Here is a 14,604-nt window from a genome sequence, read left to right on the forward strand (position 1 = left end):
TTATAATTTTTAATACTAATATTTATAATTAAAAAAAAAAAGTTAACTTTCCCTGCGCCAAATTCCCTCTCCGCCAAATATGGCGCAGACTTCAAGAGCCTTAAATGGGCATTTTTTTTTATACTTTATGACAGCAGCAGCATGTTTAGACAGAACATGACTAATAGCATGAAAAAGTTAACTCTAACCATTAATATTTCAAGCAAGAACTTTTGTCAATCTAATTGCGTGCTGTACAATTGAGTGTAATTTGTGAACTAAACTTTCCTAGTCTCGTCGCTCAATGATACAACAAAAAGTTCTACAGCTCAGCTGTATCAGAGCGAGTAGACGACTGACTGGCATATAAGGTACTCAAAAGGTAAACACTCTTGCACAGGTAGACGATTGCAAATGTTTACCTCTGGATTAGCAATTTACTCAAAGCAGGTTTTCTTTCAACCTTTGTCTTGTTTAACCTGTTCACGATCTCATTTATCCGCTTTTCCACTCTCACAACCTGATCAAGAAAAATATAAACTTACACCTCAAAGCTCAACCAGAAAATGATGGAAAGTTGCAAAAGCTAGAACCTTTCTGATTACAAGAACAAAAAATGCCTGCATGAGTACTCCAGAATGCCTAATCACAAAAAAATAATTAAAAGCTCAATCATGCAACTGGAAAATGAATCCAAGCAAAAATATGTATATTTTAAATTAGTGCTCATTTTCTACTTTCTCAAGAGTTGTTGAAGTTCAACTAAGTTAATACATAAGCATCCCAAGTTGCTAAAAAAAACTTTGTTATATAAAAGCAAAGAGCAATTCATATCAGCTAGCGCAGAGTTGCGAAAAATACAAGTAACAAGCTTGCAATTAACTTCTCTCGGTGGTTTTAAACTTCTAGTATCAAATACGGTAAACTCTTTTACCATTTTGCACCTTACCATATTCGCATTTCAACAAACATATGACATGCATTACATGTTAAGAAAAAATCACAACTCTAACGGGTGGGTTCTATTGAAAAATGAGAGAATTGTATGCTTGACAAAAGGTTCATGCCTTGCAAAATTTGTAAAATAACTTCGGTCAAATATTTAATTAAGAAAATGATGTACTCGTATAAGTCATAATTTTAAAATAAACTTATGACACATTTGTGAAAATTCAAGTTGAAATCGAACTGGATTTATAAATAAATTGAATTTCAAATTGGAATTATCAATATTCGAGCTTGTTCAACCAAATTTATGAAATTCATGTGTTACATAAATATCTTTTGGTGGTAGTCAATCAAATAATTTTGATTAAATATTTTTTAAAAAAATAATATCTTCCTATATATTTGAAATCGATATTCTCTCTCTCTTTTTTTTTTTTAAATATTTGATCAAATTATTCTCCGAATATCCGTATCTTTCAAAGGTTAGAAACTAGAAGCGAAAAAGAATACGTCTAAACAAGCCAAGTTTTTGCCCAGCATAACCTAAAATTTTAAATTATATAATAATAAATCAATTTATCTATATTATTTTATTAAGTTTGAGACACTTAAAATAACTAATTTTAGTGTCATGGTCTGTTTTAATAATTATATATATTAATAAAATGTTAAAATTTTAATGTAAGTTATGGGTAGTTCAACGGATAGAGTGTTTACGTTATATGTTCAATTCTTATTGAAGTCATTTTTTTATTCTTTTATTTTTTAATTTATATATCAAAATTACAGTGTAGTCCATCACTATTTATTATAATTATATTTTGATTCACATTTAAATATAAATCAAATAAATTATAAAAAATATTATATAAACACGTAACGCGTATGTCGATGTATATCTTTTATATTATTATCTACATATATGATTTATAATTGCATTTGCATTATAATAATAAATAAAATATATAAAAATCTAATTCTAACACAAATATTCCTCGGGATATATGCAGCCAGTACCTGTACAATTCTCCGAACAACGGCCAGCCACCGCCGTCGCCTTTACCGTTGTTTCTCTCTCGACGAATCTCTGCAACTGCAAACACGAATACACGCACAAATGTAACCCAAGTAAGATATCCGCCTGCCATCTCGGTTGGCCTAATCTGATTTGAGTCGCAGAAATCAGCCATGGAAAACACCGTTTCATCTTCTTCAACGTCCCACCATAACCTCACCAAGAAGACCCTTCACTCCATGTTAGCTTCTAGGCTAACCCACCTCCACATCCCATCCTCTCCCTCCACCGATCCATCCCAAGATTTCGATTTCTCCGAACTCTTCGGTCCCTTACCTTCCTCTTCTCCTCCCTCCTCTTCTTCGCTCTTTCTGGGTGACCCAATAGTCATTCATCACCGTTCCCACTCCTTAGTGGGCCCTTCTCCACGTTTCACGCTCTCCAAATCACTTCCCCCCTTCGAGCGTGACCAATTATGCTACTCTTCATCTGATGATACGGGCAATAATGATGTGGAGAGTAGGAAAGATGAAAACTTTTGTGAGTTTGTTTGTGATCATGATGTGGTTAGCGAGGTGGTGGAGAATGGTGCAGGAGAGGAGATTAACAAGGTGGGGCCCGGGGATTTTGAGATAATGAGGGTGATTGGGAAAGGTGCATTTGGGAAAGTTTTTCAGGTGAGGATGAAAGGTGGGGATGGTGATTGTAATGATGGAGATGGGATTTTTGCGATGAAAGTAATGAAGAAGGATACCATAATCAAGAACAATCATGTCGATTACATGAGAGCTGAGAGGGATATTCTCACCAAAGTAGTTCATCCCTTCATTGTTCAGCTGCGTTACTCCTTTCAAGTTGGTGCTTTTTTCTTTTCATTTTCCTTTTTTTTTATCGACGATTCTGATTTATGGAGCTTTTCATCTTTGAAATTAATTTGGAATTAGTTATTTGTGCAATTTATGTCGCATGTTTAGTTCGTCTAATATTTTTAACGTGAGTTTTGAAATGCACTTATTGATGTGTATATGGCGTTTAAAACTTCAGTTCTTTTCATTCTTCTTCTGTACGACCGCCTCATGAATGAGAACACCTAATTTCCACCCACTGGACCTTTGCCTTTATAGGATTGATATATCGCCTCGTTCCAGTATTTCTAGATTTCCCAATATTAAATACATAGATGAACTTAAAAATGAGGCTATAGAAGAACTTAAAAAGATTTACTAGGTAGGGATCCTAAGGTCCCAATTTGGGACGAGATTATGGGTTTGAGACTCAATTGTACACTAAAAAAAGACTTGGATTAATCTTATTTTGAGAAGTATTTTGTTGTTCACCTTTGTTCGAGGGCATGGTAGAAGTCAGAGTTTAGAATTCGTGTTTGCTAGCACATACTATATAAGAACTTGAAACAGCTCTCTTGCCATTAAGGGTTAAGCTTAGTTGGGCAAAAATTTAATAAGATAGTTTCAAGCTTACGCGTACAACTGATAAACAGAGGTTGGCACCCCGTAAAATTATGTAGTTTTTTAGTTTCCTTGTGGGATATATGCCTGAAGGGTCCATCATGATATATTGAGGCTCCATACAAAAGCCCCACCCTGTATCTGCAAAGCATTTTAGTTGCATTGTTAGGCCGTTTGGCGCATTAATGCTTTAGAACCCAGGCATACATGGGAAGGTGTGTATTTGACAAAGGAAGTCTAGTAAAGCATATTTATGAAGAAAGTTCTGATACAAAAGACATGAGCTTAAGCACGTTCTGAGCCCTTTAGGCACACCAAGGTGTGCACTTCAATACAAGGCTGCATCTTGGCTTGCGTTTTTCAGTGTTTGCTTTTAACACCTTTGCTATTGACCTGCCTTCCCCCTTACCGCTCTGTTTGATGTCTTACAAGTTTACTTCCCATATACTGCAGACCAAGTCTAAACTGTATTTGATACTGGACTTCATAAATGGTGGCCATCTTTTTTATCATCTGTACAGACAAGGGATTTTCAGGTACATTCGAATTTGTTTTCATAACCAATAATGTGTTTCCAGAACTTAATTTCTGTTTTCGGCTATGTCTTGGTTTAGTGAGGATCAGGCAAGGGTTTATACTGCTGAGATTGTATCCGCTGTCTCACATCTTCACAAGAGCGGGATTGTGCATCGAGATTTAAAACCTGAAAATATTCTCATGGATGCTGAGGGGCACGTATGACCATGGCATAACTTTATGTACATTCACCGTGCATGAAATTATCACATCCATTGTTCCCACCGTTCAAATTAATTCTCTCTCCCTATTGTTTTCTTGTGGAAACTAATTTAGCAGCTTGTTTACAGGTTATGTTGACTGATTTTGGACTTGCCAAAGAGATCGATGAATCAAGCAGATCAAATTCAATGTGTGGGACGACAGAATACATGGCTCCGGAAATCTTACTATCTAAAGGTCATAACAAGAATGCTGATTGGTGGAGCATTGGAATCCTTTTATATGAAATGCTCAGCGGCAAGGTGTTATTCACAGTTTTTAACTAACAGTCCAAAAATTCAAGGAATCCTAAATCGAAAACGTTCGTTCGATGAATGTGTATTTTTAGCCATTTCAATTGGTACACAAAAAATCAACTCAGTATTCCAATTTCCATCTCTGGCTCTGATTGCCCATTGCTGACTTTATTTCAGCCACCGTACACACATGCAAACAGAAAGAAGCTCCAGGAGAAAATCATCAAGGAAAAAATGAAGCTCCCGCCTCGTTTGAGCAGTGAGGCCCACTCTTTACTGAAAGGGGTGCGTCAAAGTTCTTTAATCTGTGTATCTTTTGTTATATGTCCAACATCTTCTTCATAACAAGTTGTGCAGTCATTTATAAGTTTGAGGGATTCTGACACCTGATAAAGAATTCCTTGGACCAAGGCTCTCGTCTTGGACTTATAGCCCAACATGTTTCTCTCTTCATTTCTTATTTTGGATTGTGAATTTCCCCTTTTTCGTTATAGTTGCTTCAAAAAGATCCGTCTCAAAGGTTAGGGAGCGGACCTAACGGAGCAGACGAAGTGAAATATCACAAATGGTTTCGGACTATAAACTGGAAGAAATTGGAGGCAAGAGAACTACTGCCTAAGTTTAGACCAGATGTGAGTGGGAAAGATTGCACGGCGAATTTTGATCGATGCTGGACTGCGATGCCATTAGACGACTCTCCGGCTCCAACTCCAACAGCAGGTGAGCATTTCCAAGGGTACACATATGTGGCGCCTAATCCCTGGCTATCATCTGAGAGAACGAGTTTGTAGCCGATGTAGGGCCAAGTTTGAACAGATTTGTCTCATCTTGCAAGCTAATACTTGAATTAGTTCAATTGTTTTGTACTCGTTGCCAAATTTGAGCAGGGTTCAGGATTTACTGCATATCTGTATTCCAAATTCTGAAGGATGGATGGATGGATGGATTATTTTAGTTTTTGACTGAATTTTTAAGCACATAATTGATTGATTAATCTTGTTTTATATAATTATCTTTTCAATAAAGATTTTAATAATGCATTAAAATATATTCATTCAAATTCTAAAAGTACATGTATTATTATAAATTTATTTTAAAATTAAATCGGATTGATTGGTTAGCTGGATTTAATAGAAATTATATTCAATCTTAATTTCGCTAATATCTTTTTATTATTGTTGTTAATTTTATTTGTTTTTAATATTTTTAATTAATATTATCATCATTCTTATTATTTTATTTCACATAATTTTTTGGTGTTTCTATTATCAATATTATTATTTTTAGTTTATTTATTAATTGATTTATTTGTCGTGTATAATTAACAAAGCAAAAACTTGTGTGAGACGGTTTCAGGGATCGTATTTTGTGAGATAGATATCTTATTTGGTTCATCCATGAAAAAGTATTATTTTTTATGCTAAGAGTATTACTTTTTATTGTGAATATCGGTAGGATTAACATGTCTCACAGATAAAGATTCGTGAGACCGTTTCACAAGATACCTACTCAATTAACAAATACTATTTTTTAAATATTAAAGTTCATAAATTTTATTAATAATTAAAAAAACATAATGATTTTAAATAATTAAAATTTAGAGGTGGGGAGGGGAGGTCTCATTGTTTTTTTTTATTAAAAAAAATTATTAATTTAATAGATACGAAAATTAAATTAAAATTCTTTTTAAAAAATAAAATTAAATTAAAGTTAGGTGAAAAATGAAAATTAGTAGAATATATATCCTGGAGAGTCGCAGCGGACGAGGAATCGCTTAAATGGTGAAGGCGAGCACAATAGGGGACTGGACATTCAAGGCCTTCACGGCGGGGCTCGGCATCGCCTCCATTTATCTAGCTGCTACTTTCTCTGTCAACGTTTACCGTGGTCTCGCCTGGCATTCCGCCCAATCGGTATTAAACCTCGGGACTTTTATTGTTTTGCTTTATTTTTCTAATTGTGAAATTGGATAATTTATCGTCTTCTTATTATCGTTAGATTGAAAGGCAGGCAACTACTCTTAATGTTTTTCACGTTATTGAGGAATTCCTGATGGTTGCAATAGTGCACACTTTTTTTTTTTAATAACTAAAATTCAGTTAGAGGGATATGCATGTGAATTGAATTCATAGGGGGATAATAAATAGCTGGGGTTTTTTAATTAGAAATTTATGAATGAGAAAGGAAGAGAGATGTGGAGTGTTGATCTTTGTGTGAATAGTAGGCTTCCATGTTTTTTGTCTGATGCACTGTTGAAGAAGTTGATCGTTCAATTAGAATGGATCCAGAAATTGATTCAGTGGGAGTGAAATATTCCCTCAGGGTTCCTGTGGACTGTGGTGGTTCCATGGGCCCATGGCGCTATCGAGAGGTGGCTGTGATGTTGTGCTCGGATCTCATACTTTGTTGAGAAAATTGAAAAGGAAAAGCAAAATCGCCTTACCTTTTTTCAAAATAATATTACGGTATGACAAATATGATAAGCCTTTTCCATACATATTTTCTTTTCTAACAGAAAAACGGAACTCTTTTCTTTGTGCTTTGTTTTGGTACATGATAATATGCCAACAAGAAGAGATGGAAAAAAAAGTAACAAGGGGAAAATAATTTTTGTTGCATTTTAAGTATATTCTCTCAATTTCAATACTTTGAAATGTAGTTCAATATGTGTGGAAATAAAATGCACGTATAAATGTATAACTACAAAATGTGAGTGGAGCCATGGAGCTGCGATTTGCAAATATTTTAATGTTCATGTTCTGCAATTATTTTTTTATGTTTAATCTATAGCAACATAGTGACAATGTTATTCTCGAAATTTTCAGTAGAATCCATGATCCTAATGTAATATTAGCATTCTTCTCGGAAACATAACCTTGAGGGCTTATCATATACCATGAAAATCTGTTTCTTGAGGTGCATCGGAAAAATGGTTATTTAAAGAATGTTCCGAGGGGGATATATACAAAATTAACGTGATTTCATTCAAGACTATATAGGCTCACCGTTTATGTTGCATGGATACGGGTACGGATATCTTATCGAATACGATACGGGAAATTTTGAAAATATAAGACAATAAAGCTAAGATACGACAATTATTAAAATATTTATAAATATTATGTATAAATATATATCGTATCCGTGTCCGATATTTTTATTAAAAAACATTAGGAGTATCCATACTACATAGCTTACCGTGAATGGTATAGCTAAAGATGCCTGTGGATGTAATTGCCCCCACTGGCTTTGATGGACATCCATCCTTGTGTCTCACAAATCGTATTTCGAGTTAAGGAGCTGCCGTTCACCTTAATTTTTAGGCTTCCAGAGATAGTTGTGAAAAAATTCTTTATTTAGTGTAGCTCAAAGTGGCATTGATATTTTGGCATCTAAATTTATATAATTGCCATAATAGCAGAATCGTCAAATTTGTTAATGCTTGCAGAAGTTTACTGAATGTTGCTGTAATTTGAAGTTTCTTACTGATGGTATCCTGATCCCAAACAATTTCCTGTTTTTTCATTTGTTTATTGAGCATTACGTAGATTTAGTGTGCCCCTAAATTTCTTCTTACACCCCAAATGACTGCGATTTTTGAGTTCACCGTATTCATTACTGTGACTAACGCTCCTAAGTTCCTTAAAGTGACCATGCGGGTTGAATTGATGGGGAGTGAGTGAAGGGATATAGAGTTTCCAAATAACTCAATAAGCAGTTCTTAGGTAAGGTGTAAAAGTGATAATTCAATTATCCAAGTTGTCATTGTTAGTGGCATACACTGGAATTAAACCAATGCTTCAAAAATATATTAAACATCAATATGATATAAAAGTGTGATAGTTAATAAAGACAATGATTGATTCACTTGTCCATGTGGTCAACAAACTTTAAGAATATCTGTGTAAGAAATGAAGCTCTTCTTTCCATGAACTTGAAGGTTAGTGAAGTTAAAATTTAGTAGGAACTAGTATGTGTCAACATGAATCTTAGTTAATCTCATTTGTTCGCTTCAATCTGAAATTTCATCAGAAAATTATCGAGGATTTATATTTAGAGGCTGTTACCTTAGTGATTATCTCTTCGAGAGTGCCTACCTTGTTTCTTATAACTGTAATGTGCTTTGAGGCATGATTTATTTTGGTCTGTTTACAAAAGTGCATTTTTTCCTAACTGTCATCTGTGTGGACCCAATAATTTGATATACATTTTTAAAATTGATAGCTGTCATAAAGACACTATGTATCAATATAATCGAGACAGGGATAGCGCTTTACTTTCTCACATTTATGTATGTATTGTGTAACTTGATTGAGTTATGCATAATCATAGTATTTATAGCATTGAATTAAGTGTATATGATCTTGTTGATGAAGCCTGAAGGGTTGACAAAGCAAATTAATTTGTGTCAATCTTTTTGCGAATAAGTTTTGCCATACTTTCAAAAATCTTATTTAATGTTTTTCTTATTCGACATTCTCTGTTAGAATCATCACTGGTGGTGACACTAACATTTTCTTTTTCCCTTTCCAATACTTGGCTTTGAACGTGTATTTAGATTGCATTTATCATGTTTTTGTGTACAGCTAGTTTTCTGCCATTGGTTGAAAATTTTATGACAAAAATGCATACCTCGTTGGATATAATCAATTTAAGATCACTAGCTACTCTTCATTGTTCATGTTTTCTTTTACTTACACATTCATTATCTTCCTCGTGATATTTAACTTTGGTTGTGTGTTATTGAATTATTTTGCAGAAGGCTGACCAAGAGGGATTGACGGATCAAAAGGGCTGAGTACTGAATTGTTCATTTTTCACAGGCTGAAATTTTGTGACAATGCTCTTGCAACTCGATGAACCAAAAATACCGCAGCTAGCCGGTCCAGGTTGATATATGTTACATTAAGTTGGAGCAGATAGTTTAACATTTAAGTTTGATTATTAATGTTGAAATGGCGTGATGCTGGACTACTTGATTTGAGTTGTTTTTGAATGAAGGGTTTTCATGTTCACACGACAATTGAATGAAAATTTAGGATACCATTTGATATATTTTTTTGTGGCTGTTTGAGTAATTAGAGGTTCTCAAGGTAAATTATACGGCTCTGTCGATTTCAGACCACTACTTATTGTCTTTTGCTATACTTATCTACAGATGGGCTTATCTTTTGTCTTTTGCTATACTGTGTAGATATTGGTTCTCTTTAATTTTTCATTTACAAGACTGAGAATAACAATCGACCGATGTTTGCGTGTATTTATTAGAAAATTTGCATTGAATGTTGTTAGGACTTAACGTGTTTCATTATTCTTTCATCACCCTTTGTAAATCAAATCAAATTTTTGGTGGTCCGTCATCAATCTTTTTAAACAAAAACATTCATCAAAGGTTCGATGTCATTTTCATCATACAAGCATGCGAAATCACATCTTGGGATGGGTCCGAGTGGCCTTGGACTAAAGTTGGGAATAAGTCATTTTTAAAAAAACGAAGAATGGATATGAAATCTCAATACATTAAAAAAAACAAAAGAAAAGAAAAGAAAGCATAAAGGTGCATCTGCTCTTTAGTATACACACCAAGCTGCAGAGAGAAGCCAACCTTGTCCTACGAATACTCTTGTCCAAATTTCTTCCCTTTTCTGACATCAATTTCTTTAGAGATATTGATTTGGCTTTGACTAAGTATTGGCTGGCGAAAAAGAATTGCTGCCATACGTCCTTCACAATATCAAATTGCAACATTATTTACAACTCCACATGTGGGAACTTCTAAAATACACTACGAGCCCGTAGGGATTTCGGCCAAAGGGTTCATAATGAGCCCACGTCCTCCTCGGAGTTGATATCTAGAGCTTTTCATAAACCCCTCGGGGGACGCAGGCGATACGGTAGTTGAAAGACAACCTGTTTTTCTCCATAGTTTTGAGCGGAAGAATTCTGTACCAGGTAAGTTGCAAAGCATGGTTCCAGCAGCACTATTTTGCGGCATTCTTCTTGTTGGTGCAGCTAAATCAAATGAAAATTCATCCAATGCCAGTTCTAAACCACGGATACGTGCCTCCAGAGAATGCATAAAATTTGGCGAGCTCCCCATTAATCTCTGGATTTGGAAAACCAAAAAAATAAGTCTGTATAATGGCTTACAGTATGAAAGTGTACTAGCACTCAACGGGAATCGAATAGATCACAGCAATCATGTAAAGCTTCAGGTAGCTCTAAGTGCATAACTAGATGTTAGTACAAAAGATATCGTTTGATTGTTGAATCACAGATGCTGTCACACAGATAACGATGGCGGATGTTTGAATGATAAAAAAGGAAGTAAGTTACGAAAAATATGAATCTTGCATGAAAAAATCCAACATTGAGGAAGGCTGACTACCCAAAAAACAAGAAATTGTGTTCAACCTGTAATATGAGTGCATTTCAAGAATCGGTTCGGCAACCATCATGTAGCATGTAGTTGAATCCTAGTACATGTAGAAGGTATCTGTCTATACCTGGAGAAGATCCAGTAAATGGGATTGCTGAGTTTCAATCTGAACAAGTTGCTTCCTTATTAAACATAGCTCCTCACTTTCTCTCCTCTTTGGAAAGAGATCTGTTTCATTGCTCGCTAAAACACTAGCATCGCCACATGGAACAACTACACCACCACTTTTAGAGACACAGAGCTGCTTATAATACATGTCATTGATGCGAGCAAATTTAATTTTCGAACTTGCAGAACGTTCTACCTCGTCTATTAACTCTAAATCCTTTTCAACTTTATCCCAAGTGTTTTTTGAAATCACGGTGCCAGAAAAAACGGTACTAGGGGAAATTTCGAGTTTCGAATTTGAGAGTTTTTTGAGATCCAGCTTCCGGAACAATATTGGACCGACTCTGTTTTCGGTACTTTTGCAAGAACTCTTCCGGGCAGGGGAATTATCAGAAAAACTGGTCCTACCGACAGGATACTGAAGAGGGCTTCGTGATTTTGCTCGAGTGATGGAGCTCATATTAGTTTTGGAGCCAGGCGGATAATGTTCGGTACTACCCTTTTCTGTACCCAAAGCAAAAGGAACATTAAAAAACAATGTTAACTAATGTGTAATACTTGACAGTCACAAAAGCAACTGTGGGCAAAATGAATTAAAGAGATGCTAGGCCAATAATGGAATTCATCGTATTATAATCCAAATGAATGAATCAAAAGGACAGAATAAAGGGAAAAACTATAATAAGAATCAGTCCAACAACCAACACTAAACAATCAAGAATTGCACACCCCCACTCAAACATGGATAGATGACTGAGGATCATCCACAGTTTCAACCAAACTGTGGCCAGCATTCATATGAAGATAAAAAAAAATAAACAACCACGAAGACAAAATCAAGCGGACAATGGCTGAAACAAAGTCTATAGCACGCAAACAATATCATAATCGAATTAATTTCTATATTAAATAAAACTTATTTCACATGTATTTTGAAAATTCAAGCAAGAAAACGAAAGAATCAGCAAGATATAGGGCAATTACATCAGTGACTTTACAGCACCATCAACCATGAAAGAGAAATGACAATTGCCACTACCTTTGGATGATGACCCTGATTCGGGTGGTGGCGAAACCGCACCACACGGATCCGGTATCTCCTTCCAAGCCTCGATCATCTGATTCATCGTCTCCCTCACCGCCTTCACCTGGTCAAATGTGACGCACGAACAAATCAAGAAAACACGGGTTGTTAGATACAATAAGATGTCTCCAATTCAATCCACCCAATTTCAAGATCAAACCTTGTCAAATCTCTTAGCCTCAAAAGTCTTCAAGCATGAAGCCTTTTCCTCGGACAATGTGTTTTTCTCTACCCTCGTCACCTTCATCAACGCCTCGGCAGCCGCCTTTCTCGCGGCCCAATCGTCACTGCTGAGAAACTCCATCAAACATGCAACTAAATTCTTGATCGCATTGCTCCCACAATTTCTGAGCACTCCATCCACTCCCACGATGCCACCAATCAACGTTACTAAGGCGGCTTTCGCTTTAAAACTTTCGCATTTCGCCAATTTCTCAAGCCTGGGCAACAATTTTCTCAAGCTCGCTATGTCTATGTTTCTAGATCCCTCCATTACAGCAGCCAAGCATAATGCTGCGCCGTTTTGGGCGTTCAAATCCTGTTCAACGAAGAGGGACTCGATAAAAGGCTTGGTCATCGAAGTAAATGGTGGGTTGGTGAGGTTGGAGGAGATGGAGAGAGTGGCAGCAACGCAGGAGGATCGGATTGAGGAGTCAGGGTCGCGTAGACGTCGAACGATGGAGGAGAGGAGTTTGGAGAGGTATGGGGAGAGGGAGTCACCGTGGTGCTCGGAAAGAATAGAAACCAGACGTAGGCACTGGCGGCGAACAAGGGACTTGTCCGCTGAGTCCGTGGCGGAGATGGAGGAAACGAACGACGGGAGAGCGTCAGCGGAAAGGGTTTTGGCGATGGATTCCAGCTCCAACGCGGCGGCTGAATGCGTGTCCCGATCGGCGAGTTTGTGCAGCGCGGAGAGCACGCGGTGCTTGAGGTCCCGTAACTGAGCTTTCTTGGACTTAGAATCCGACATATTTGAAGAAAAAGGTGAATGCAAAGAGAATTCAAGATTGAGGTGGCAGAGCCGGCGGGATATCCGGCTGCATTACGGCGGTCGTGGATCTGAATGAGCTCATATAGCTGTAATGGAGTTTAGGCCACTACATTTCTTCAACTTACATATATATATATACAAATTGAGGTCGTTACTACGTTTATAAACGGCGTCGTTAGATGGTCCTCAATTTTTTCCATCTCTTTTCTTTTCTTTTTCTTTTTATTGTTTGTTTATTATGTATATATTGGATGTTTTTATCTGTTAGATTATTCATTTTTTCAAAAAAAATAATAATAATAATTTGTTTTATTTTCTTCCATTTTTTTTACATAGAACTACGTATAGTCAACATAAACTTATATATATATATATAAGTAATTATTTATATCAAATATGTAATTAAGGTGTAAAGATAGATGGATTATTGAAATGAGAAAATAGCTGGCCATTATTGGAGGGGATATATAATTGTATTAAATAAAATAATATAATAAGATACATTGTGAGATTTACTTTGTTCGTTTTAAAATAACTACATACGCATCATCAGATAGGCAATTTTATAGCTTTACTCGATCAAAAGTCAAGTTAGGTAATTACATAATACAATAATGTTGATGCCTACTTATATATAAGTTACCTATGCATACATAACATTGGGCTAATACAATAGTTACGCTGACCAAGTAAATCAACTTAACAAACTTTACATGACAAGTTCGTTCGAACAAAGTGTTGATAATGATCGAAGATCGAACTCATGACATATGATCAAATGTTCATCTATTCTATTAATTTGAACGTTCACAAATGCGTGAATATTGAATTTTTGGTTTTTTTTTATGATATGATACTTGTGCGAAATATTATTATATTTCAAAAGGAGGTAAATTAAAATGTAGGATACTCGATATATAGGGCCTATAAAGTGGTCCAAATATCAGGAATTTAATGTGCATAACGGTCCAATGCAGCGGAAAATAAGTGATCGAAAAATGATAAAATTTATTACACTCTCCGTATGTATAACCGAAATTTTTTCGAACATATTTTTATTTTATTTATGGTGAAATAGTTCTATATAAAATGTTCTCTGCCTCTCAGAGTCAAAATTTATTATTGGGTCCATAGCCAGAAGCAATTTGAAAAAGCAAATTGAAAAGAATAATTAATGACATATGTTAGATCATATTAAATAAAAAATTATAGATGTTAGTTAAGACAACTTTATTTTTTTTATACCCGTAGCAGCACAGAGTACACATATTTGAGTGCTAATGGGTCGAGCTGTTAGACTCATGAATATGAGGATGTGTATTTATGTATGTCGATATTGTCTTTTATCTCTTAGATATCAATCTTACATTTTCTCTACTGTGAGTCATGTCTCCAACAGAGACAATATTACCTGTTAAAATTTGAAGTCGGTCTTTTACAGCCCACCTAGCCAACCAGATCAAGCGGCGCACCGTCAGCAACTTGACGCATGAAAATTTCTCAAGAGGTCACCCATCGCAATACTACTATCACTCGTGCA

At 35.6% G+C, this 14,604-nt stretch overlaps 2 protein-coding genes and 2 long non-coding RNA genes across 5 annotated transcripts; 3 read left to right on the forward strand and 1 right to left on the reverse strand.

The window, feature by feature from the left end:
* The first annotated feature begins 268 nt into the window (after nt 1-268).
* LOC140958208 (uncharacterized) lies at nt 269-625 on the forward strand. The gene is made up of 2 exons (XR_012171755.1): nt 269-326; nt 362-625. It is a non-coding gene; the product is annotated as an uncharacterized lncRNA (long non-coding RNA).
* A 1,273-nt stretch (nt 626-1,898) lies between these two features.
* LOC140959925 (serine/threonine-protein kinase AtPK2/AtPK19-like) lies at nt 1,899-5,436 on the forward strand. Its single transcript, XM_073417981.1, has 6 exons — nt 1,899-2,796; nt 3,862-3,944; nt 4,023-4,143; nt 4,275-4,448; nt 4,620-4,727; nt 4,937-5,436. The coding sequence occupies exons 1-6, from the start codon at nt 2,116-2,118 to the stop codon at nt 5,231-5,233; spliced, it is 1,464 nt and encodes a 487-aa protein (XP_073274082.1). The 5' UTR covers nt 1,899-2,115; the 3' UTR covers nt 5,234-5,436.
* Nucleotides 5,437-6,163: 727 nt separating this feature from the next.
* Nucleotides 6,164-9,497, forward strand: LOC140959519 (uncharacterized). Its single transcript, XR_012172005.1, has 2 exons — nt 6,164-6,355; nt 9,202-9,497. It is a non-coding gene; the product is annotated as an uncharacterized lncRNA (long non-coding RNA).
* A 406-nt stretch (nt 9,498-9,903) lies between these two features.
* On the reverse strand, nt 9,904-13,199 carry LOC140959518 (TORTIFOLIA1-like protein 3). 2 transcript variants are annotated; one of them, XM_073417391.1, is made up of 4 exons: nt 12,234-13,194; nt 12,029-12,137; nt 10,949-11,493; nt 9,904-10,548 (listed from the first exon to the last, which is right to left on the reverse strand). In XM_073417391.1, the coding sequence occupies exons 1-4, from the start codon at nt 13,041-13,043 to the stop codon at nt 10,228-10,230; spliced, it is 1,785 nt and encodes a 594-aa protein (XP_073273492.1). In that variant the 5' UTR covers nt 13,044-13,194; the 3' UTR covers nt 9,904-10,227. The 2 variants fall into 2 exon arrangements, 1 of the variants encoding a protein (XP_073273492.1); XR_012172004.1 differs by having other exon boundaries at nt 10,413-10,548; nt 10,857-11,493; nt 12,234-13,199.
* Nucleotides 13,200-14,604: the final 1,405 nt, after the last annotated feature.

This window comes from Primulina huaijiensis, chromosome 15, assembly GCF_012295235.1.
Source record: "Primulina huaijiensis isolate GDHJ02 chromosome 15, ASM1229523v2, whole genome shotgun sequence".
Taxonomy (NCBI): domain Eukaryota; kingdom Viridiplantae; phylum Streptophyta; class Magnoliopsida; order Lamiales; family Gesneriaceae; genus Primulina; species Primulina huaijiensis.

Coding starts and splice junctions, on each gene's coding strand:
- LOC140959925 (XM_073417981.1), top strand. CDS start 2,116: ATGGAAAACACCGTTTCATCTTCTTCAACGTCCCACCATAACCTCACC. Junction 2,797..3,861: donor AGCTGCGTTACTCCTTTCAA/GTTGGTGCTTTT, acceptor CATATACTGCAG/ACCAAGTCTAAACTGTATTT. Junction 4,449..4,619: donor ATGAAATGCTCAGCGGCAAG/GTGTTATTCACA, acceptor ACTTTATTTCAG/CCACCGTACACACATGCAAA.
- LOC140959518 (XM_073417391.1), bottom strand. CDS start 13,043: ATGTCGGATTCTAAGTCCAAGAAAGCTCAGTTACGGGACCTCAAGCAC. Junction 12,138..12,233: donor AGGCTAAGAGATTTGACAAG/GTTTGATCTTGA, acceptor ACATTTGACCAG/GTGAAGGCGGTGAGGGAGAC. Junction 10,549..10,948: donor ATTTACTGGATCTTCTCCAG/GTATAGACAGAT, acceptor TTCCAAATCCAG/AGATTAATGGGGAGCTCGCC.